Source organism: Lynx rufus, unplaced genomic scaffold (genome assembly GCF_022079265.1).
Source record: "Lynx rufus isolate CCGP_SWC_20201006 ecotype Redwood Valley unplaced genomic scaffold, mLynRuf1.p SCAF_2, whole genome shotgun sequence".
Lineage (NCBI taxonomy): Eukaryota > Metazoa > Chordata > Mammalia > Carnivora > Felidae > Lynx > Lynx rufus.
In genome coordinates this window covers 96,008,581-96,034,044 of record NW_025814834.1, presented here as the reverse complement: position 1 = coordinate 96,034,044, position 25,464 = coordinate 96,008,581, and the positions used below count along the sequence as shown (strand labels likewise).

At 43.5% G+C, this 25,464-nt stretch overlaps 1 protein-coding gene across 5 annotated transcripts in view; it reads left to right on the top strand.

Moving 5' to 3' along the window:
- MGAT5 (alpha-1,6-mannosylglycoprotein 6-beta-N-acetylglucosaminyltransferase) overlaps positions 1 to 25,464 on the top strand; it is a 341,458-nt gene that overhangs the window by 225,307 nt on the left and 90,687 nt on the right. For all 5 annotated transcript variants that reach the window (XM_047084131.1, XM_047084129.1, XM_047084128.1 and 2 more), the window contains 2 exons: positions 4,333 to 4,466; positions 20,559 to 20,692. In XM_047084131.1, the coding sequence (XP_046940087.1) occupies positions 4,333 to 4,466; positions 20,559 to 20,692 (268 nt within the window). The remainder of the gene's footprint in view (positions 1 to 4,332; positions 4,467 to 20,558; positions 20,693 to 25,464) is intronic.

The window sequence follows — 25,464 nt, the reverse complement described above, 5'->3', positions numbered from 1 at the left end:
CAAAGACCAAACAGGTCCTCTAGAAAGTTACTTGCCCATTTCTTTCCCTTTTGAAGATTAGACATTTTCAAGACTGTCTGAATTCATCTTTGTGGATGGTAGATGGTATGAATTCCCTTAAATCCATTAACTCTGATCTTTCATTTAGGAGCAAACCTTGAGTCCTGTTGATCTTGGAAGAATACTTTTTTTAAATTTTTTAATTTTTTAATGTTTATTTTTGAGAGAGACAGAGACAGAATGTGAGTGGGTTAGGGGCAGACAGAGAGAGAGGGAGACACAGAAGCAGAAGCAGGCTCCAGGCTCTGAGCTGTCAGCACAGAGCCCGATGCGGGGCTTGAGCCCACGAGCTGTGAGATCATGACCTGAGCCAAAGTTGGACGCTCAACCGACTGAGCCACCCAGGCGTTCAGAAAAATATTTGTAAATTCTGTCCAGTTTATGTGGGGACCCAGGAAATTCAGTTAAACCCAATGCCTACATGCAACTAGTATACCTAGGGACTGCAAAACTCATAACTATTTTGCTTCGTATGAGTTTTTAGCTGACATTGAGGACACACAGGAAAGTAAAACACAAATAGTACAAGATATACCATGGGGTTTTTTTTGCTTTATTTTAGACAGAGAATGTGAGTGGGGGAGAGGGGCAGAGGGAAAGAGAGAAAGAATCCCAAGCAGGCTCCACGCTCAGTGAAGAGCTCAGTGAGGCTCGATCCCATGACCCTGGGATCATGACCTAAGCTGAAATCAAGACTTGCACATTCAACTGACTGAGCCAGCCAGGCGCCCCAAGATAAACCATATTTTACATCAAACTCCAAAGTAGAAAGTAGGTCCTGCCAAGGAAGTTGTGAGCGTCCATCTTATAGTAGTGTGGCTTGCAGCTAAGAGAATGTTCCAGGAGTCATTTGGCATTACTGCAGCGATTCCTGTTAGAAGGAGGCCAGCTGCCTCGGGCAGCAAGGCAAATATCTTTTTAAGTCATCGGGCTGTTCCTGATGCTTCAAACACACAAAAGGCATTAGAGGAACTACATAAATATTAATAGCACAAACCCAGTTCCAAACACACAGCTGTAGAATGTGATCAAAGAAGCAAAACTATAATGTTAAAGCTTCTCTGCTGTACACAGAGATCATTCCCCTGCCTCTGGTTTATAAAACAAACCCAGGTCAGCTAAAAAAAAATGGATGATTCCCAAACCAAAGCTTAAGTATAAGGATGTAGAATTACCAGTTTCTCAGACATTCAGTCATTCATTCTATGGCTTTCTGCTGGGAAGAAGCCAAACATCAATAGCACTGTGTCTAAGTCTGGGCTTGCAGGCATTAGGCTCCTACCAGTCCTCTTTAGTCATCAGGGTTCATCTTAATGATCCAAATTCACAATAAAACCAATAAAACACAAAGTTAAAATAACAAGCCAAAGCTAGAGAGGAATATACCCTGCTAGAGTCGATTGCAAATGAGTAGAAGTAGCCAAAGCCTTCAAGACAAAGGTTTCTCATGATAAGAGTGACCTGTTCCTCCCCACTGTGCCTGCACAGAGCACTGTAATCTTTGAGTCCCAGCCCTGGCCCTTCGACAGGAGCTGAGCAGCTCCATCTGTCAGTGTGTGTCCCTCTGTGTCCTACTCTTCTCCAACGATCTTCTACAGAGCAAGCACTGTCATCCCTGCTGTTTTCTGAACGATGCCATCTTTCGCAGAAGAAAATGCACTGGTTTCAACCAGTGGCTTCTGTATCTTATTTAAAAATATAAGTTAAAGGGTTAATTAATGTTAGAAGTTTAAATTTTAAAAAGGGATTTTTATATAAATTTTTTAATGTTTATTTTGAGAGAGAGAGAGAGAAAGCGAGCATGTGTGATGGAGCTTGTGGGAGGGGGAGAGAGAGAATCCCAAGTAGGCTCCATGCTGTCAGTGCAGAGCCCAATGCAGGGCTTGATCTCATAAACCATAAGATCATGATTGGAGCTGAAATCAATAGTTGGATGCTTAACCAACTGAGCCACCCAAGTGTCCTTTCTTTTCTTTCTTTTTTTTCTTGTTTTTTACATAAAAGTTTTTATATTAAAGAGTATATAAGTTAAGGAATGGGAATCTTTTATTAAGAGTAAAGGAAGTTCCCGAGCTATTCAGAGAATGGGGAAAACACACACTGGTCAGTTCTTGGGTCCCTAGCTTTCTTTTTCCTGTACTGTGGGCTTCCATTTCTGTCCACTTCTTGGCTGCCAGGCTGAAGATGTGTTCTTTGTGATATTGTGAAAATTGTCAGTGTAATGGTAGCATGTTCCTTGAGAGCCACACAGGAATCAAAAATAAGGAAACATTTTGTATGGTCGGCTTGTATTTCCTTTGCCCTCTTCCTTTTCCTCCCTTCCTTGTCTAAACAAATGGTGGTGATCTCTGATGAGAAAATCCTCACACTAAAGTGGCAGTCTACTCTTGATGTTTCTGGAAAATCCAATCTGATGTTTGCATTTTATTTTTCTGAATCACACAGTGATGTAAAAGAAAAAAAAAGTTGAGAGAATGCCTTCATAATAGTGAGAAAAGGAAGAAATAAACGGAATCTGATACTTAGAACTCACTTGCTATTATCTGATTCTAAAATGTGGGTTTTAAAATATATTTGCTTTTATGCTTATTGGTCCATTAACAGCCACCCAGAAGTTTTGAGGATGTATAACCACAGAAAACAGAGCTATTTTTATTGGCCAGGCACAAGCTAAATTTACATTAATGTTTTGAGAATCAGTAATGAAATGAATGTAAGCAAATTCAGTAAATTCTGTTTCAGCATCGATTCCTTTCTTGGGATTGGGATTGGTCACTCTCTGAGTACTCTAAAGCAGTGATCAGCAGGCCCTTTCTGTAAAGGGCCATGTAGTAAATATTTTAGGCTTTGCTGGCCACATGGTCTCTGTGGCAACTACTGAAGTTAACTGTTAGTGAGTAAAAGTAGTCATAGACCATAGGTAAACAATTAGGCATGGCCATGTTCAAAGAAAACTTCATTTTTGAACACTGAAAATTGAATTTCATCTAATTTTCATGTCACAAAATACTGCTTTAAAAAAAATTTTGACATAAAGATCTTAAAATAAGTGGTAGAGAAGATTGGGCTGACCAAATTTGAACACTTTGCTGAAAAAGCCAATGAAACATCTTCAATTTCACTTCTTCAGGCTCTGGAAGAAAAGGGTAATGTTCTGTTACCGTTAAATACTTGTAATCAACACTGCCTATTGAGTGAGATTCTAAATTCTACCTAAAATTAAATACTCTTATTAATTGATGAAAATGATAAGTGACTGTTGAAAGAGATAAGGTATGCCTCGTGCTTTCTGGAGACTAAAACCTCTCTCTTAGTCTGTCTGGGCTGTCGTAACAAAATGCCACAGTCTGAGTGGCTTAGAAATAACATTTATTGCTCCCGGTTCTGGAAGCTGAAGTCCAAGATCAGGGTGCTGGCATAGTTGAGTGAGGCTCTCCTTCATCCACATCTCAGACTTCTTCCTGTGTCCTCACCTGCTGGAAGGGACAGGGGAACTCTTTGGGATCTCTTTTAAGAACACTGAGCCCATTCATGAGGGCTCCACCTTCATGACCTAATCACCCCCAGAGCCCTACCTACCAGTACCATCACCTTTGGGGACTAGGATTTCAACATAAGAATTTGGGTGGAGGGACACAAATATTCAGACCAAAGCCACTTCTAAAAATGGTAATTCTTTGTTTCTTCAACAACTGCTCATAGGTACCATGATATGCTCAGCCTTAGCTAGGGGTACAGTAGGGACCATGGCAGTCTACAATGCCAGCTATCATGGGACTTTTTATTTTGCTGGTATCTGAGCAATCTTCTGTAACTAGTCCGCTAACCTGAAGCAGATGGGATCTGCTTGTAATGGTTTGGGCTCAGAAGTCACACATGGCGATGTTTGGTATATGTATTCTGGAGTCTCTCACTGCCTGCCCAGTAGGGTTTCTGATTAAAAGTATTTATTAGGCCACCCCATGGGCTCAGTCAGTTAAGCTCCCAATTTCAGCTCAGGTCACGATCTCATGGTTTGTGAGTTCCAGCCCCACATTGGGCTCTCTGCTGTCGTTGTGAAACCTACTTGAGACCCTGTCTCCTCTCTTTCTCTCTGCCTCTCCCCCACCCACACACAGGCACTATTTCTCTTTCTCAAAAATAAATAAACATTAAAAACAATTAAAAAGTGTTTGTCCATTTTTGGCTGTCCCTGCAGGAGGGTTAGAACTTTTAACTTCGGAACTTCGGGGTCAAGGTTGTAGTTTTATCCACATTGCTTTTTCCTTTTAGGTGCATGCTCCGAGTCCTGGACTCATTTGGCACGGAGCCAGAGTTCAACCATGCTAACTATGCCCAGTCTAAAGGCCACAAGACGCCCTGGGGCAAATGGAATCTGAACCCACAGCAGTTTTATACCATGTTCCGTGAGTATCCATGCCTTACCTCGGCTTTTCAGAATGCCACCGAAGACAAATGGGAAAAGAAACTAGATGGCCATGTATTTTGGGTTATGATTTCCCAGGGCTCTTAGCTGTAGGAATGTGTGCTGTGGAGTCTTTCCCTTGGGAGTAACTGTTTTTTTTTTTTGTTTTTTTGTTTGTTTGTTTAATTGGAATTGAAAGGCCATGTGAGCATTTTGCGAAAAGGCTTAGAAATTTTCTAGAGGAAAAAAATGTTCAACACGAAGTATCACTGGAAACCATTTGGGCAAGTACTTCGCGTGGACTCTGGACTGGCAGCCACTAAACACAGTTCATTCCACTTGGTGCTGCATAGGATCCCCTTAATTACTGATGAGGAATGAGGTCTTTCGTGTAGATACACTTTCCAAAAAAATAAGTCTTAATTATTTAAGCATCAAACCTCGTAAAGAAAAAAAAGTCAGCTTTTTTTTTTTTTTAAGTGAAACTGTTTTAAGCTCAGTTTCATACTTAATCAGCTTCTTAAGTACAGGCCCCACAATGAAATCTCACTTTCTCTTGCTCACAAGGTGTCATTGTTGCCAAGAGCGGTGATAATTTTAGGAGGTGTTAAATGGACACCTAAAAAATGATGTCCTAACTGACCCCAGCAGTAGGTATCTGCGTTTTTCTGTTTCCGTATTGTTCCTTTCCCACTTTTACCATTTCTTACTGCTGCTATCAATTTATCACCTCTAGCCTCATTACATTTATAATTAGCTGAGGACTGTGGAGGAAAATCCCAAATTTGATAGTGATCATGCCAAAAATAAATTTATGGTTGAAGTCCGCATACCTTGGTGATGAGATGAAGTCCTATTCTGGAAATGAAAGTCACGTGAGTGAAACATCAGTTCATTTGGATGCTCAGAGTGGAGAATTCACATTTTCCAAAATTATCAGAATGATTTTAATCCAGAGATTTTCATCCTGGAGTTAGCATCTGAGCTGTGAATCTCTTTGCTTTGCTAAGACCCAAGGGACCTGTGGCCTAGTTTTTCCCGATGTGGTTGCCCCTCCCCTTTGTCTGCAGTCACCTGAAGATGACCTTTTTCTCAGTTTCACTAAACATCACGAAGAACACATTGGACTCATGCTTGCAATGTGAGGTATGAGACCGAAGAGTTAAGAAGGGTTATGGCAATTGGGAGATGGTGATTTAAAAATCAGCTCATGGCCAAGCATTTTCTTTAGCCCAGAAGGATTTGTGAGAGCATGTTACATGCATGGTGAACATGATTATTGTCCCTGGAGTTAGATCATCCTGCTATTGCAGCCTGTCCTGGAGCACAGTTTAGGGGATAAACTAATATATGGCATGTTGGGTGTCAGATGGCTGGCCAGTACAGTAAGGCATGATTGGAGTTAGCCTTTGGTTTGACTTTGTTGTGTAACTTTGAGGGGCTGGGATGAGGTGGTACAAAATAACATAAGATGCGATCCAGTGATTTTCATCAAATCAAATGTTAGTTGTGTCTAAAATGGCCAGACTTGTCTGAATGATATGCTATGTGTATGCCATCCACAAGATGGTGTTGCCCGTATCCAGGAAATAGAAATAGGAAGTGTTCCAGAAAGTATAAAGTTCTCTTTTACAATGTTGAAATTCAGAGTCCTAACTACCTGTTTTATTCTCTGTGAATGGAGGATTTCAGCAATGTTGGTTGACTGAGTTGAAAGAAATTCACTGCTTAAAATTAAAATGAAAACATAGATTAATTCGCATTTACCTGGGAAGGGGATGAATTTCCTAAGTGACTCAGAATTCAGCAGGAATCGGGGAAAACGGATACATTTGATGACCTTTGAAAAAAAAGTAAAAAGAACCTATGGGGCAAAAACATAAGCAAATTCTATCTTGGAGGGTTGTATTCTTTAATATATAAAGAGCTTCTAAAAACTGAAGAAAAAGTGGTGTGATGCAATAGGAAAATGGACAAAGGCCATTACTTGTTTAGAGGAAAAAGAAGCTTATTGCTCCAAACATTTGAAAACACATTACCCTCACTCATCATAAAGAGAAATGCATATTTTAACTTCACCAAGACACCATGTCCCAAGGATCAGGTTGTCCAGAATCCAAAAGTTGGCAGCATAGCTATTCCAGTGGTGAGGGTCCGTCTTTTCCCGCCCTGCTAGTGAGCATGGTACTAACTGGGGGACTGTAGTTGTCACAATTTAGCAAAACTACCAATACATCTTTCCTTTGACTGAGCAGGTCATATCTAAGAGTCTATCCCAGAGATAAGTGAGCAAAAATTAAAAATGGTGTGTGCACAGGTCATTTATTGTGGCACTATTTGTAATAGGCAAAGACTGGAAATAACCCAGATGTTTTTAATAGGGGACTGAGTGAATGACATGGTCCACTGATAGAGGGAAGCAATGTGGAACTGTAAAGAGCAGTGAGGGCAGATGGGGCGCCAGGGTGGCTCAGTCGGTCAAGCATCTGATTCTTGATTTTGACTCAGGTCATGATCTCACGGTTCATGATTTTGAGCCCTGCATCCAACTCTGCACTGACAGTGAAGAACCTGCTTGGGATCCCCTCTCTCCCTCTCTCTCTCTCTGCCCCACCCCTGCTTACACTCTCACCCTCTCTCTCAAAATAAATAAATAAACTTAAAAAAAAAAAAAAAGCAGTGAGGGCAGTCCCCACTGTCTGTGGAGATGACTGGGATACATTATGTGATAAAACCAAAATGCAAGGCAGCTTCTCAACCTGTTCCCTTCTGTCTAAGAAGGCAGTGTGTGCGTACATTAGTGTGTATGGATTTGCCTGTACTTTTGAAAGAAATTATGCAAGCATAAATAACAAGCCGATGAAAGTGACCTCCCTTGGAGGAAAGGTGTGCAGGATCAGGGATAGAAAGTAGATGTTTTTTTAATGTACCTTATTTTGACTTTGCAACCATGTAAATGTTTTATGTAATTAAAAAAAAATCATCACTAAAAACTGAAAACAGATTGAAAACATGAAACAGGCCCAGTGTTCTATCTATCAGATGAGTGTGAGTGTCCCACACAGAGAAAACAGTTACTTCGGGAGTGACTTTTAAAGCTCAGTCTTTGGTCCATACATTCATAATGGGAAATACTTAAATTGATATTTGAAACCTTTACAGGTATACTCTAAGAGCCACAATTTTCAGGATATGAGATCAGGGGAAATATTTAAAGAATTTAAGTAAAGACTGTATAATCTTCAGCTTAAGTAGGAAGTATCAATATAAACTCATTCTTTATCTTTAAGAAGGAAACGTTTCCTAGCTCTGTACTTTGAAAAGGATCAAGAGTAAAGACAACCCAGTTGTAAGGAATATCCTTGGTGCTCAGACTGGGAACCCTTACATACCTTTCCCACTACAGGGAACCTCGTACTCAGATAAATAGCTGACCCCAGGTCTAGCGCGGGAAACCTTCATAATGGGACGTGTTGACATGCCAGAAAGCAAGGAAACGGGGGTGGAGTCAGAAGGATGCCCGAGTCAAAGATGGGGTAGTTTGAGAATCACAAAGAACAGCTACAGAGGACTGCAGTCAAACCGGTGACAGATACTCCATGAGTCCAGGATGATCCTCCAAACAAGAAAACCCACAAAATCAATCTGTCTCCCTTTCAAAGTTGCCAGGGCACCACTTCAGTACTCTGTAAAATAAAGGGAAAGAATCCAACTTTGATGCTGCCTTTCTAGGACAAATTGTACTTGAAGATAATCAAAGAGCTGATGAAAGAAAATTGTTAATCATGAAGAAATCACAGCTAATAAATGCCAAAGGAATAAAGAATTAGAAAATCAGCATTTTGGGGGCACCTGGGTGGCTCAGTCAAGTCAGTTAAGTGTCTGACTCTTGATTTCAGCTCAGGTTGAGCCCTGTATCCAGCTCTGCACTGAGAGCACAGAGCCTGCTTGGATTCTCTCTCTGCCTCTCCTTCTGCCCTTCCCCTGCCTGTACTCTCTCTATTTCTCTCAAAATAAATAAACTTTAAAAACAATCAGCAGGGGGGCGCCTGGGTGGCACAGTCGGTTAAGCGTCCGACTTCAGCCAGGTCACAATCTCACGGTCCGTGAGTTCTAGCCCCGCGTCGGGCTCTGGGCTGATGGCTCAGAGCCTGGAGCCTGTTTCCGATTCTGTGTCTCCCTCTCTCTCTGCCCCTCGCCCGTTCATGCTCTGTCTCTCTCTGTCCCAAAAATAAATAAACGTTGAAAAAATAAAAAAATAAATTAAAAAAAAAACAATCAGCGGGGTGTTTGGGTGGCTTAGTCGGTTAAGTGTCCGACTTTAGCTCAGGTCATGATCTCATGGTTCACAAGTTTGAGCCCCATGTTGGACTCACAGCTCAGAGCCTGGAGCCTGCTTCAAATTCTGTCTCCCTTTCTCTCTGCCCCTCCCCCACTCATGCTCTGTCTGTCTGTCTCTCTCTCAAAAATAAACATTAAAATTTTTTTTAATAAACTTAAAAATATAATCATTTTGGTAGTCCTGAAGAGACAGTTGAGCAAGGCAAGTGGTCGTCTGTGGTTGCTTCAGCCATCACATCACAGGTTGATGGCAAGCTTTCTCATGGATGACACTGTCTTAAATGGAGGAAATAGGGACATGAAGAAGGAAATTAAGCAGTTTGAGACCTTTATCATGTTGTGATGTGTCTGGGCTGGAGAAGTGACGCAAAACAGTGACTCCCAAAGCCTGCCCACAGAGAACTCGAGTGCCTCCTCAAGAGGGGGTCCCATTCTTTCCATGTGTCAAAAGGGTGGATCCGGTCTACCATAGTCATCCCCACAGAATCCATTCCCTCACCTTCCGGATAAATGTGGCTATTCTAGTGGTCTGAAGGGGAAGACTGTTGCTTTGAACATGAGGAAGTGTCACGTTATATTTGTGTATTGTTAATTTTTTTTAATGTGACAAATTTACTAGCGTTTACTGTGTGGGTTGATAGTAGGCACTGTGTAGTTGAGGTATAAATCTGCACATGTATTACAGGTGCACTAGATGGTGCTCTGCTGGTAAATTGCAAAATGGAAAGTGTGGCTCCGCAGAAATAGTGTTGCACTTGTAGAAGTCTGTTGTCTTTCCAGTCCGGCTGTTGTGTGACCAGATTTAGCAGTGTTCGGGCACGTGTGGAGTGCAGAGGGAGGCTGGGGAAGCTGGTCAGAAAGGACCCAGAGGAGGATAAAAAAAGAAAAGGCACCATTGCTGACACATCTGGAGGATCAGTGACCTGAGGTTGTCCTGACCAGAGCGCTTTTGCTTTTAAACATTCAGAGCACACTTCTTGCTTTAAAGCAGCTTCTATTTCTGCTCTAACTCATCTCCTCCCTAAATTGGTGGAGTTTTTACAAGTTGAAAAACCTGATTTTTCTTTACTGTTTGCCCCAGATCTCAGAATTTCATGGAAACTGTTCTCTTTGTGTATTCGGTTTGCATTAGGGCATTCTTGTGCGTGTCATCAAAGACCATTCTGGACGCCTCCCTGAGTGGCTCCTACACGGACCAACTGAGTGGTCAGACAACACTGAGTCCTTTCGGCGACATGTACTGAGTGATGATTTTTTCCAAGAAGCTGCAAAGTCTGGTGGTTCCTCCCTCACGGCGGGCCCCTCGTGCTTGCACTCACCTCTTGTCCACGCTCCAGGTGGCCTGTGGGCTAGGCACTAAGGCCATCTCTTGCCCCACAGTGAGATCTTGAGAGCTCAACTTGGTTTGGGCTATCCCTGATCAGAGACCACAGTGCCCTCCCTTTGCCCTTCTCTCTCCACCTCCGTAACCCTCCCTGGATGCTGGCCCCAGTCCCCCTGACAGCCCGCTGGTCTCTGAAGATGCCCCCCCCAGATGCCTCCCCACTCTTGCTTCCTTCAAATCACTCTGAGAGCAAAACTGTATTTTTTTTTCCTTGAAGAGTCTATTTAAAAGACTTCCCCTATCATCCCAGTTAAATTGAAGACAAAGGTAATCCAGTTTCAAAAACAGAAAAAGCCTCCCCTGATGGAAAAAGGCCCCCCATACCCTAATATAAGCATTATTTTTATTTTTCGTGGGTATATTTTTACGTAGTTGTAAATACATAATGAAATTCTGTATCTCCTTTTGTCCCCCTTCACTTAAGAGATCAAAATATTTTTCGAGGTTCTGCTTTTAAAATCACAATTTCCAAGGCTGTTTTATAGTCCATCAAGTGACTAGCTCCTAATTTGTACCTATTTGGGGAAACTTTTGTTGTTTCTTGTTGAAAATTAACTGCTTTCTCTGGGCTTGACAGGGACTTGGCTTGACCTTATATTTAGGCATTATTTCAGTCGGCAGTCTGTGCTCTAAGGTACATACTGCTTTTTGTGAACTCCTAAAGGCTGTCTTTTATTTTTCTCAGTTCCCAACAAGGTGTATTGTACCTCAATAAATGAATGCAAGCCATTTTCCCGTCCCATTTCCAAGAGAAAATAAAGCCCTGAAGTTGACGACTTATACCTGGAGTTACCCGTACTTGGATAGCTGTCATTACCTGCATGACACCCTCTTCCACAGCTTCATCTGGCTTATGTAAAAACATCATCAGTGGTGAAACGTCTTTATCTGAGTTGTGTTTCTTCCTCCCCTTCCCTGGATACGATAGCTGAAAGTAGAAATAGCAGTGATGACCAGATTCCTCACCCCCGGTCTCAGGCAAGTTTGTCCCAGACATCCCATCATTGGAAAATTTCAGTAACATCCAACTATCCGCTGAACAACCTCACCGTTCATGTCACCATCAGAGAACATTTTCTGTTCCCTACACAAAATCCGTTTGTATTGGTTTATTTTTAATTAATTATTGAATTAATGTTTTGAGAGCCTGCAACATTTCGGCTGTCATTCACAATCTGAAGACACCAATTTGGCTTCTGGGTGCTCACATTGTGCACTTGCAGTCAGGGCTGGGGAGTATTCAGCATTTCTCCATACATGTAGAAGTTTGGGGCAGAAAAGACAGGGAGGTGTCATGGAGTTAAGAGAAGAGCAGGCTGGGATTCTGGAGGCATTAGTTGAGAGCCTTCCCATTTCACCTCCACCCCTCTCCTTTCTTTACACCATCTGGTCTGTCTCATGCTGTTCACCTCCTCTTGGCTTTTATGCATCTTCCAGGATGTCACGTTTTCTCTGACATGCACATTGCGTGTGTGTTCCTGGGTCTGGAAGCCCCTAGCCCTTACCCCCAACACATATACCCTTGCTTATCCTTCAGGGAAGCGTCCTGTCCCCCAGAAAACCTTCTCTCCTTGAGCCAGGCACTGCTGCTCTACGATTCTTGCACCTGTGTTCCAGCCCCAATTCCTACCTTGTGAGCCCCATAAGCGTACTCACTGCTCAGTCCTCCATACCTAAAGTGGTAAACATCACTGGTGATAAATAATTGTTGAATGAAGAATAAAAAGACTCCATTTTCCCCAACTACAGAATGGCACTAATGAAAACATAAGTTAGATCATGACACCAAGATGCTCACAAAGACATGGAATCTTACTGTAGGGAAAGACCAGTCATCCCAGTGGCCTCAAGGCACCAGTACCTGTCTGGCCTTGTCTCTTACTCCATGTCTTCTTCCTCACTGCTCTGTAGCCCCTGCCCTGTGCCTTAGGTGGGCCAGGCACGCTTCTACCCCTGGACCCTTGGATTAGCTATTCCATCTTCCGAACATTCTTCCCTTAGACTTCTATGTCTCTTTCTTGAGGTTTTTAACTCAAATGTCACTGTAGTAAGACCAACCATGAGTCCCCCTCTTTTAAATACAACTTCTTTTTTGCCCCATTTCCTGTGCCCCTTCCCTGCTTTATTTTCCATGTATTACCAGGCAACATTTATGCTTCACTTTTTTTTTTTTTCCCCTGCCCTGGAATCTGAGACATATAATAGAGCTTTTGTCTGTTTGGTTCATTGCTGAAACTCCCAACACCTTGAAGAATTCCTGGCTTCTGGTAGGCATTTATAAAATAGTAATTGAGTTAAATTAAATTGAACAATATTGCCTGTTCTGTTTTAGTCCATGCAACAAGGTAAGGAAGAGTGAGATGTGTTATACAAACTTAAAATTACAGAAGCTTCTCTGTTGAAACTGCATTGTACACCTGAAACTAATGTAACATTGCATGCCAGTGATACCTCCCCCTCCAAAATAGGTTAAAAAAAAAAAAAACAAAAAAACCTTACAAAAGTTTCTTAGGGCCAGTGGCTTCGAGTTGCTCTCTTTTCTTCCCATGGAATTTGTTCATGTGGTTGGGATTTCCAGAGTTCATTTCATACTCTTCTTGTCGTTGACATTCTAACTCTGAATTTCTCCCAGAATTTGGGGCTCACGGTCACGTTTATTTGCATGATCCGGTTGAAATAGTGGCTTGTAGACCAAAAAATTCTGCCTGACAAAACAGGACTTAAAGAAATGAGCCACTTTCCCTTAATGCAAATGATAAACCTGTTGGGCTTCAGCTGAGATCAGTTGCTTCCATACACAATTTTATTTTTAGGGCCTGACAAGCCAAGGAGTTGTTTGTGATTCAAACTGCCTTTTGGCCTTTGACTTCGATCAGGAGGACTCTTGCCTTTTATTTCTGTGCAGACCGGTGAGTGATAGCATCAGGCTTACAGTTCCTTTGTCTGAGTCTCAGCCTTCAGGAGCGATGTTCTTCTGAGGAGTCCATTCCCTCCTAAATTGCTTTTTGACACTTGAAAAATTTGCTCTCCTGTGCCTTTGTCAACAGTTCAGGTGCCCATCATTTCGGCCCAGCTGTACATGATAGTTTCCCTAGCTTGCATCCTGAACTCTCCTCTCTCTCCCTCTCCCTCTCTTTCTTTCTCTCTCTGAGCTCATCATCACCACCATTTGAAAAAATTCAGTTTTGGTAAAATTTGAAGTATAACATCACTAGCTGTGTAGTTTTTTTAAAAGCAGGTAACTTCTGGGGTGATGTGACTGCATTTTTCAGTAAAGTTTTTTCTCTGATGCCAGTTACATCATCAGAATCCGCACCAACATCCTGAATGGCAGTCAGTATTCTTCTTACCCTCTTTGTTAACAAAGTCTTCAAATATACAAAAAGGGTGAAAGAAGTGTACAAAAGAAACCCATAGCCTAGACTCCACAATTAACAGTTTTCTTTACTTGTTCTGTGACCTATCAATCCATATGTCTCCCTTCTCTCTATTCATCAGTCCGCATTTTTTTTTTTTTTGATGCGTAAAAGAAAATCCATAGGTGTTCAGCATATCATTAACTAGATTCCAATACTGGTCACCAAACCAATTGTTTTTCTTTTTTTATCTGTTTATATAAAACATTGCATTATTTTACTCTTTGTGTCCCCAAATGAATGTAAGCTCAGTAAAGGGAGCTTCATTTATGCTGGTTTTATTCACTGGTCTATGCTCAATTCTGCCTAAGTTGTTTTCTGGCTCATAGTGAGTACTCAACAAATGTGCTGCTGATGAATGAGTTGATAGTACTTAGAAACCTGTGATGTTAAAATTTTACAACTCGGCATCACTCATTTGTTTCCTTTCTTCCCACCTTCAACTTTGTGACCTAGATTCAAAGATAGGTTAGTTTATCAATTAAAAAAATATTTATTGAACACCTGTCAGGAGGCATGAACTAGGTTCTGGAATAGAGTGATAAGCCACCTTGGCAAATGGTTAATTCCACGAAGAACAGGCTTTAGTTGTGGAACTTTTGTGCAAAGAGCCTGGTGCTGGGAATAGTTTAGGCATGACCTCTGATGCTTGTTAATGTAGATCAACCTACAAGAGTCTGTCACACCAGTTAATTAAGCATTCCCCGTTGACTTAGTCGTGTGTGCTAAAGATACTTGCTCAATTCCTACTATGCTCTGGGAGTCAGCATAAGACATGGTTCAGCCTCAGAGCATGCAATCTGTCATGGGAGATATTAACGTGTGAACGGGGCTGTAAGTCTTCCTGGACTAAGAGGAGGGCTACTTACCTCAGTGTCAGGAAGTTAGGGAATCCCTCAACTAGGAGGTGGAGGGAGCTGAGCCTTCAAGGGAGGAGGAGGTGAAAGATACACCAGACATGTGCCAGCACAAGACAAGATGGAGAACATGCATTGCAAACCCCGACTAGGTCATCAGAGAGCAGAAGTATCAGAGGGTGACCTGAAATGAAGCTGGGATGACAGGTAGACTGGCCCGTGCTTCATCCGGAAGGCAATGAAGATTTTCAGCCAGAAACTGCCACAGTTACATGATTGTTGCAAAGAATACTGTGTTATCACAGATGATGTATTGGAACAGGGAGCAGGGAAGGAGGAAGGGCAAGGCTGATGGTACAGAGACCACTCAGAAATCCACTGCAGAAGTTAGAAGAGTGAGGGACGCCTGGGTGGCTCAGTCAGTTGAGTGTCCAACTCTTGATTTCAGCTCAGGTCATGGTCCCAGGGTTGTGGGATCGAGCCCCGCATTGGGCTCCATGCTGAGCGCAGAGCCTGCTTAAAATTCCTCTCTCCCTCTCTCCTGCTCTGCCCCCTCTGTCCTGCTTGCTTGTGTGTGCTCTCTCTCTCTCTAAAAAGAAATAAAGAGCTACAAGAGTGTGATCATCTACAATACTAGTTGATTTCGAGTTGGAAACATCTTGTAGGATCCTAACATCTTGTAGATCCTAAACATCTTGTAGGATGTATTAGTCTGGATTTCTGTCTTGTCAACTTGGTCACAAGGGTTCATTGGCTCTTGTCCCTGGGAATTGTTGAAACCAGCTTTAGGTTGAGCTGGATTTGGGCTTGGAGGATATCTTTATTTTCTCCCTCTCTTGGCTTTGCCTTTCTCTGGATTCGCTGGCTTCATTCTCACATGGGCACACAGATAACATCTGCAGCTCTAGACTTCCACCGTGTCTGCTTGGTGATTGAAGTAACTGACTTGTCTTGGAGCAGCTGTGATACGTGGGACTTGGATCACACACCTATCTTTCAAAATGAGCCATAGTCACGTAGAGTCTTCTGTATTATGTGTCTATCCTTGGAGACAAGGGGCATGGAGACAGCCAAGGGGTCAGGACTGGCGGCACTCCAACCACCTAAATAAAACAGAATTGCATGACTTGGGGTAAGTGTGGTTCTGTAAAGCGATCTGGCAGACCAGAACCATGGGGCATCCCAGCTGATGGAAAGAGTTCATGCCTTGAAATACTATACTAATTTAGCAGTCAGTGGTGAGCTGTGGGTATTAACCCACAAAGATGCCTATGGTGCATTTGTAAGTGAGTAAGAGTAGGTATAGTAAGATCCAGTTTTGATTTTAGGATAAAAAAAGTCATAAGTATAGGGGAAAAATCCACCACTGGTAGTTATTTCTAGGTGGTAAGGTGATGGATGGTATCTTTTTTTCTTACATCTTTTTCTATGGTTTACAGTAGAAAGTGTTACACAGAGGCTATGTCTCTGTTATAATCAGGAAAACCTAAATAGTCATTTTGATGAGGCCAAAACAAAACAAAACAAAAACTTCCCTATTACAGAAGTCCTGACAAGAATCAAGGTCAAAACTAAGAGTGGTGCAGAGGAGGAAGAGGGTTGAGATTTTCGAGCAAGTGAACATCATCAGGACTTGGTAAGGGCTGAGGGAGGAGCCCAGGGTGGGTCTGCAGTTTCTGCCCTTGGCGACCTGCTGGTGTGGGAGTCCTCAACGCGGAAGCACCAGCTGTGGTTAAAGGCCAGCACAGCAACTTTTAAAACGAATATTTGCACATTTTAGTGCAAGTGCTTAGGACTTAGTGGTGGAAAGACAGACTTCAGAGATGTAGGCACTGAAGGAAGGGTCGATTTGACTGAATGCAATTTTTTTAAGCTTATTTATTTGCAAGAGAGTGTGCTCACGCACACACATAAGTGGGCTAAGGGCGGAGAGAGAGAGAATCCCAAACAGATTCCCCAAACAGATTCAGCACCAAGCCCAATGTGGGGCTCAAACTAACAGACCAGGAGATCATGACTTGAGCTGAAATCAAGAGTTGGGTGCTTTAACCGACTGAGCCCCTGACCAAATAAAATTCTTGAATTAAATTTGAAATGAGGATGTTATTTATTATTGCTTAGTAGGAATAAATGCCTCATTTATTAAGTAGTTGGCAAACTGTGAGGGCAGAGACTCCTCTTGGTGTTGTCGTCTCTCAACACCTCACATTTAACCTGGTTTTTTAGAGTGCTCTAAAATGGTTGTTGTTGAATGAATTATCAAGCTAACCTCCCCCATAGTTCTTAGAAGAAATCATCGCTGTGATCTGCTTAGGAAGCCCATCAGGCTGATTTGTAATCATTTGTAAATAGGTGCTTCCAAAGTACTTAAAATAATGCTTTTCTTAAAAAAAGAAAATACTTGTTCTGAGTTATTTTAAGGCCACTGTTAATGTTTAGCAAATCCCCTTCTGTTTGTCACATGTAAAAAATCAGCTTGGTCCCACAAATATGTAGCATAAGTCACTCAAGAAACTGGGGTAATCTTAGACACATTTTTCCCCCTTGGGTCTTTTCGTGTGTACTTTGGTCTACCTTGTAGTATTATTTTCCTCAGAAGCGTGTTTACCACTGTAGACAGAGTCCAGAAAATAAAATACTTGGACCACGAGGCTGTATGTTAAAATGTTTTAAGGAGCTTGAGCTCTGAGACCAGCTGGTGTGGCTCTGAATCCCAATGTGTAATTTCCTCGCGTTCAGACTTGGGTAGTTGAAGTATCTCCCCCCATTTTCTCATGTGTACAAACAAGTTAAAAGATTGTCATGAAGATGAAATGAAACAGTCACTGTAAAGCACTTAGCACAGGACACCACACATAGACAGTACTCAAATCTTAGCCATTTAAAACAAAGTCACATTTGTTCACCACCTGGGATGAGTAATTTCCAAAAGTGCAGGATTTCCTGTATCCCACTTATGACGAAAAGTTTTTTTAACATTTATTTATTTGTGTGTGTGAGAGAGAGAGGGTGTGAGAGAGATAGAGTGCGAGGAGGGGAGGGGCGGAGAGAGAGGGAGACACAGAATCTGAAACAGGCTCCAGGCTCTGAGCTGACAGCACAGAGCCCAGTGCGGGGCTCGAACCCACGGACCAGATCATGACCTGAGCTGAAGTCGGATGCTCAACCAACTGAGCCACCCCGGTGCCCCTATGATGAAATTTTTAAAATTTACCTTGACATGTAAATACTTTCTCTTTGAAACCCTCCCACCACAGCTAAATTCTCTATCCCCATCTTCAGGCAGAGCAAAAGACAAAGCTTGGGATGAAGTTGGATCTCCACAGAAAGGTCATTTCGGAGAGCTTCAGTCTCTCTTGATGACTTTTGACTTATTATTAACTGATTTTAGGAATATGTGTGTTGAGACCATGGCCCTCAGGGACGATGTCACCAGGCAGGTACCCAGCTGCTGGCCAGCTCCTTGGAAGGGAGCCACATCAGGGCCTGTGGCTACTTCTGAATCACTGGCTGGGCAGGTTGCGGCTGCATGACCCCTCCTGTCCCCCTTGCCCGGTGTCCTGTGGCAGATTCGGCATTCCCTGGGAAGATTCATGGGAGGTCTGACCAGCGCCAGTGAAATGTGGCCATGCCATTGATAGGTGCAGCCTTGAGTCTTCTCCACGGTCCTTACCAGCGCTTACAGGCTGCCCATCCCCAGCTAACACCTCCAGACCAGGGAGGGGAGTCGAAATAAAGTGTTGGCATGAAAACTCAGAGAAGAGCATGTCTCTGTAATTGTTCATACAATGTCAAAATTGATTTAGTACCAGATGACAGTTGTAAAGCAGTCGTAAAGAGCCCACCGTTTCTCACAAGTTTTTTATTTTTATTTTTTTTTAATTTTTTTCCAACGTTTTTTATTTATTTTTGGGACAGAGAGAGACAGAGCATGAACGGGGGAGGGGCAGAGAGAGAGGGAGACACAGAATCGGAAACAGGCTCCAGGCTCCGAGCCATCAGCCCAGAGCCTGACGAGGGGCTCGAACTCGCGGACTGTGAGATCGTGACCTGGCTGAAGTCGGACGCTTAATCGACTGCGCCACCCAGGCGCCCCTCACAAGTTTTTTAAATAGGTTGTTGGCTCTCTCACCCTCACTGTTTAAGCCATAAGCTATGGGAGTTTTTGACGCAAAAGTACATACATGTATGAGTTATTCTTTTCTTTTTTGGGCTTTGATGATTTTATTTTTTGACTCTACCTTAGTATGTTATATTTTTTCACCTTTTAAGTTGTTTCAGATGATAGATTCAAAATTCACCCTTTAATGAAGTGCCCATATAGGGACTGGATAACTGAATTTCAGAGAAGATTACATAAAGCATGGAGGTTTAGTCACCGTATACATTTTCTGAAGGTAAAAAAGACAGACTCAAAGTTTAGACAGTTTTTATTTCAGAATTTTGACAGCTAGAAGTTTCACAAAGAGATGTTTTAAGCTGCATTACTGACCTTTTGAATGTGCTGCGCTCTCTTCCCCTCCCTCATCCTCCTTCAAAGCCCCTCACCAGCAGCTCCTCAAAGAGAAAGAAAAGGCAACCATTGCCCCTTGTTGACAGTAGAATTTATTCACTCATTTACTTTCCAGCCAACTGCAGCCGTTGCCGTCGCCTCTGGGCACTTGTTCAAGAACACAGAAATGAAATAACAGATTGGCCAGACCGAACACAACTCCCCAGTCACAACCCTATTATCTCCTCATTCTGTCACCCCCATTAGGCAGAAGCCTGGGAGACTAGATGGTGATAACACAGTATTTACGCAGCTCGTTCATGTCCACAGTTCACGGCTTTCCGCTGGCGTTCCCTCATTCGTCTGTGTGCGGGGCAGAGGAGAGTGAGGCCTGGGGCTTTAGGTTCCTAGGTCTTTGCACAGGCCTCCCCCTGCCCATTGTAAAGGGTTCCTGTGCAGGTCCCCTGCCTGGGAAAGAGCTCCTGTAGCCTGAGGAAACCAGAGTAAGACAAGGGGGCCAACCTGCTCCGTGTGCTTACCACCTCCCTGGGGAAGGAGTGTGATCAAAGCCATACGTACCCCGCATTGTGTGGATTTGTCTGAATATTAAGTGTCTCTCCATTTAGGGTATTTATAGCCGCTCTATTCAGGTCAGAATCAAGCAGAGCAGTTGCTTTATTTAATATTATGGGGCCTCTGCAGGGTCATTTCCTGAAAAACACATTTCTCTGGGCAGAATGTGTAGCAGAGGAGGGTCTCTGTTTCGACTACAGAGAATTGTTTTCTGATTGTTGCCTTCCAGTGAAATTCCTCTTAAAATGATAGGCACAAGAGACCAGTGTTGGAGGGAGGTGTGGGGTTGCTTCCCCACTGGATCAAGTGTTGAACTAGAGAAGTTTGAGAACTCATGTGAAAAGTGATCCAGAGGAAGATGCCTTGCTCTTCCAAGATAGTCTGTCTTGTAGACGAGACACTGCTCCTTGTGGTGGTTGGCTTCTCAGGGTGGCTTACATCCCAGTGAGTTTCACCTTTCTTTCTGTCTTCATTCCCTCCATCTGTTCAGTGTAGTTCCATAAGGACATCTCCCGTTAGTGAGTAATTCTTAGGGGAGGCATTGATTGGTTTGGCCCCCAGCTCCCTTTTTACCCAGCTGGCATGAGATCACATGGCATGGGGCTGCCAACAGCGGCCTCACCCCTATGAGAACCCTTGATTCAACCCTGCTCTGGCCATTTGTCGGTAAAGCCAGGAAGGCAACATTTCTGTCGGGAGATAGCGGGCCTTGTGCTAAGGAAATAGGAAGGAGGAGAGCACACAGCAGAATGCTTTTCAGACAGATGTATTTTATAGGCGGGGGTGGCGGGAGAAAAAGGCAGGATTTGGTTCAGGTTAATCCATCCTGGAGAGAATTCTTATGTGAAGGTTCTGCTAGGAATATGTGGGAGTAGGTAATCCCCTGCCTCCCCCTTCCCAGGTTAAGAAATAGAACAGCGTAAAATGAAAACATCTAATTATGTGCAAGGTGGTTTATCTCAAATTTGTGATCGTTGCTTCTTCTTGCTGATTAAATCCTAACTTCCCTGTCCTTTCCTTTCCACATCAGCTCATACCCCAGACAACAGCTTTCTGGGATTTGTGGTTGAGCAGCATCTAAACTCCAGCGATATCTACCATATTAACGAAATCAAAAGGCAGAACCAGTCCCTTGTGTATGGCAAAGTGGATAGCTTCTGGAAGGTGAGTCAGTCTGTGTGTGTGTGTCTCTCTCTCTGCCTCTGAAAAGAAGCTTGTTGGGTAATTTAATTTAACTTTGATCCAGGGAGTAATCAAGCCAAGTGCCCAGGGCTTAATGGGATCTGCTTAGAAGTGAACAAGACTATGCAAGGATTTGGCGGTTCAGCATGTGGGTATCTAATAAAGGCTGTATCTGCTCGTTTGCACAGTGGCTGCACAGAAAACCCCTCCACTCTTTGTTGGAAGTGACATGTTACAGCTTCTTTCACATCCTGTACTTGCTTCTGAAAGCGAGGGCCCTTCAAGGGCTGGATATCTTTCTGGAGCAAGGCATTGCATGGAGAGCTCCCGTACCAGGTGACTCTGCCTGTGCCTTTTGGGACATGGTGTGTGAAGCTAGAGCAGTGCTCTCTGCCTGGGGGAGCGCAGTGGTCTTCTTATGCCTTCTTAGCTGTGGGCAGCACCAACTACCCGGGAAGGGAAAACACCTGCCAGGGCTGACTACAGGCACTTTCCTCTGAGGGATCTCGGGTGAGGCCACATCATTGGCTGTAGCCTGAGCCAAGTTTTCCAAAATCACTGGACTTGGGGAGCTCCTGGATGATTTCCAGAGTCCATCTGGGAGAGGTACAATAGGAGAGGAGCTGGACGAGAGTGTGATCTGTTGACATGACTTCCAAACCTTTTTATATGCAAAGTCTGCCTGTGTATGCCACTGCCATAATTTTGATTGAGGACATGTTTGTATAGGACACAACAGTCTCCAGAACTTCAAAACATGACTCTTCCTAAACATAAAAGCTATCACTTTCCAGGATGATCAGGGACTGTGGTCTCTTGTTGTGTCTCTTGTATTGAGGAAGTTGGAAATCTGACCACTGAGTGAGCACAAGTGGTGTATGGGGTAAAGAACTCCCTGCTGTTGATTTTCTGACCCCGTGTTCAGAAAAGGAAAAGCCTTGCTGTCCTCTCTTCAGTTCTGTGATGCTAATGATACCAAAGGGACAGTTAAATCAGCCTATTTCCAGGGAAACTGATTTAATTCCAGGTAACTGTCTTTGCTATAAACAACTAGAATTCTCCCTTAGTTTAGTGCTGTGATCCTCATCGGGGGACACTTTCACCCCCAAGGGACATTTGGCAGTGTCTGGAGACCATTTTGGTTGCCATGACTGAGGGAGGTGCCATTGGCTTCTAGGAGGTAGAGGTCAGGGATCCTGCTGACAGGGCACAGGACAGCCCCACAACAGAATTACCCGGCACAAAATATCAGCAGTGCTGAGGCTAAGAAACCTGAGCTGGTAAATAAGATTTATTTCTTACATCCATTATTTCTCATTTTCTCCTCTTGAGTAAAATAAAATCATGCAAGACTAAATGGTTATTTAAGACGTTCCCATGCACTTAGACATCTTTGCTTCCTTTGCATCAAAACCTGCCCTGTGTCAGCAGTTTTCAGCTGACTTTCTGCCAAAGAGGTTAAAAAGGACACTTTGGGTGTTGTCATTCTCAGCTCAGTTGTGAAGTGAGTGAATCATGGCACTGGGTTTAGGAAGACATGGGCTCTTTAAAAAAAGCGTCACTCCTTTCTCTCCTCCACACCTGCTCAAAGGAAATAGTTTGCATGTCTGTGTGAACTTGACCTTGCAATTATATCACTTCTGTTTTGGAACCAAGTGCAGCTTCCTTTTAGGTGCCTCTGGCAGTTTTTCAGTTTCCCTAGAAAAACAAGATAATACATTGGTTCTGAAAGCTTTTTGATCACCTTTTTTTGGGATAAAGGAATATTTGACTCTGAAAGAATGATTTTGTTGATGCCAGTCAGAATCCCAGAAGTGTTAGCTGTGTTGGCCCAAGGTATTTGTGGCATGATTTGTAAATCCTTCTGAAACTCCACAAATGACCCAACCTTCCTCTTACTATGAGTCATCCAAGTATTAAAAATGGGTGAGTGGCAGTGTGTCTAAATTAGTCTTCGAATACCTCAAATCTGGGGTGTTAACTTCACTTTTATAGATTATTGCCCAATACTCTTTCTTTTTAATGTTTATTTTGAAGGGGGGCGAGGAGGGAGGGAGGCGGGTGGGTGGGTGGGTGGGAGCGGGGAGCGGTGGAGAGAGAATCCCAAGCAGGTCTATGCTGTCAGTGCAGAACCTGTCACAGGACTTGATCTCATGAACTATGAGATTATGACCTGAGCCAAAATCAAGAATCAAATGCTCAACCATCGAAGGCCACCGAGGCACCCCTATTGCCCAGAATTCTTGGATGAGAAAAGGCCCAAAAGATGAAAAATGTGGTGAGGTTTTTACATCAATTCAGGACATCTCAAACTTTTGAACACAATACAGTGTGTGAGAATTGTTACTTTTAACAAGACATCCCCGTCCTCATAGTGGCTAGTGAGTGTGCACAGAAAACAGATGTACCTTAAGTGTGATGTTAGTGCATCCACATTTCCAGGGTTGCATTCATCACTGCCTTTAGCCCGCAGGAAGTATTATATATTGTTTTTCCTAATCCATGCCCAGTCTCTCCCCCCCCCCAATCTCCTTTGTTTCTAATCTCTTTGGGCAGAGGGGTGACCTCTGTCCTGGGAGGCTGAGGATTTTAGGGGGGGCATGTGGGCAGGTACATGTTTGAAGTCGACCATCTCGGGATGTCCTCCTTCTCCCTCAGTTTCTAAGACTCACTGAAATTCTGAATATATCTGCTGTGCCTTCAATCCTGTTGTATGTCCTCCCTTCTTTTGAGGGAATCTGCCTAGCTGCTGGGGCACTTGAGTGGGGGATGCCACCACATGCCTCCTCCGCCCTTGCCTCAATGGCTCAGTGGGTTGTCCTCTGACCCAAGGCAGCCCAGCACACTGGTGTTTGGCAGCCATGATTCTGGCTCAGAAAGCCAAGCTGGACCCAGGAGATTCTTCCCTTAGCATTGGAAAAAAGAGGGGACCATGAGCCGCACAGACAGGAATCAAAAGGACATGTCCAGAGTTGTGATCAGGCTGAGGCAGAAGCTTCCCAAGAGTGCAGTAATGAGGAAGTGGGACCGATTTGGAAACAGGATGCTGTTGAGAGAATGATGGAACAGAACCCCAGGGAAGAGAGGTACCACCCTGAGAGAGGTGGGGTGCTCTGGAGGAGCCAGGAAGGAAGAAGAACAGACAGAAACCACCCATGCAATGTGCAGAGAAAGTAGCTGCCAGAGTTCCTCAAAGCTTTTTTTTTTTTTTTTTGTAGATCATATATCCCTTTATCACACTCTGTTCCCTTGCAGTATCCTAAGGGGTTTCTGTTCCTTAGAGTCATATGTAGGATAGCTACTAAATATTTGTCGTCCCTGCGTTGCAAATGCTTATGAAGAAACATAATTTGTTAAATATAGAGGCTAAGAAGGAGTGGGCTACCTCTTAAGCTCCCCCCAATTCTGCCTGAAATTGATGGCAGACGGACCTGTGGTCTTACCCTGATGTTACAGTACATAGTAGAGAGGTGGGAGGGGACCTTGCTGCCAGAATGCCAAAGGCACCCACTTAGGAAGCATCACTAAGCAGCCAAGACCCTTAGCACCACATGAGACTGCTAACAGCTTAATCCCAAGTACAGATGTCTGTCTTAGCCCAGGAACCTATGGGTCTGAGTTCTTGATGTCTTCCTCTGGGGCATCCACTGATCAATCTGATCACTGGCATCCACTAACACGTGCCTAGAAGAGAAGTCTACCCAGTGTGGTGGCCAGATTCAAGGCCCCTCAACATCCTATTACCAAAGTCATTAGGAAATGAAAAATTGGTTGATTTTGTAAAAATAAGACATTTAAAACATTGTGGAAAGTAATATTAATTGCTGTCTTGCTTAGCTGTATTATTTATTTCCATATTTCTTTAAAAATCCTATCCTGAGGGGCGCCTGGGTGGCTCAGTCGGTTAAGCGTCGACTTCAGCTCAGGTCATGATCTCACAGTCCGTGAGTTCGAGCCCCGCTTCGGGCTCTGTGCTGACAGCTCAGAGCCTGGAGCCTGCTTCGGATTCTGTGTCTCCCTCTCTCTCTGACCCTCCCCCGTTCATGCTCTGTCTCTCTCTGTCTCAAAAATGAATAAACATTAAAAAAAACTAAAAAAATAAAAAATAAATAAAAATAGTATCCTGAGCCTAACTGAATCTTGTATTGATGATGCAGGGTCAGCATTTTACATAGTTGTGATCCCACCTTCGTGTTCTCATTACTTACCGATGTATCATTGCTGTGAAAGTAAATGTCTTAAAGGTCTTGCTTTGAGCACCTCAGGGAAATAAGCACAGCCTCTGAACAACCAGCCAGGGCAGCTTGTGAGGTAATTAACTGCTTTGAGCCTTAGGGTCCTGGTCTGTGAAATGGGTATGATAACACTCCCACATAGAGCAGGGCTTCTGGGATGTACTCTTGCATATGAATCACCCAACATCTTGTTAAAATGCTGATTCAGACTCAGACCTTCAGGGCTGGGGCTGAGACCCCCAGGGGTGTTTCTCACAAGCACCCAGGTGCTGTTGATGAAAATGCATTTCAGATAGCATGGCCTTGGGGGTGTTGGGGATTGTGTGAGGTCCCTGGCCCTGACTAGCTGGCCAACCAGTGAATAAATAATTCCTTTTTCCTCTTTCCTTTAGCTTTCCTGCTATATTTGTCAGGCTGCCAGCTGTCACACTACTTCTCACTACTGTTAGCACCTGATTACAGTGACCTACTCACCCCCCCACCCACCCAACCCACCCAGTCTCATTTCCCACTAGCACA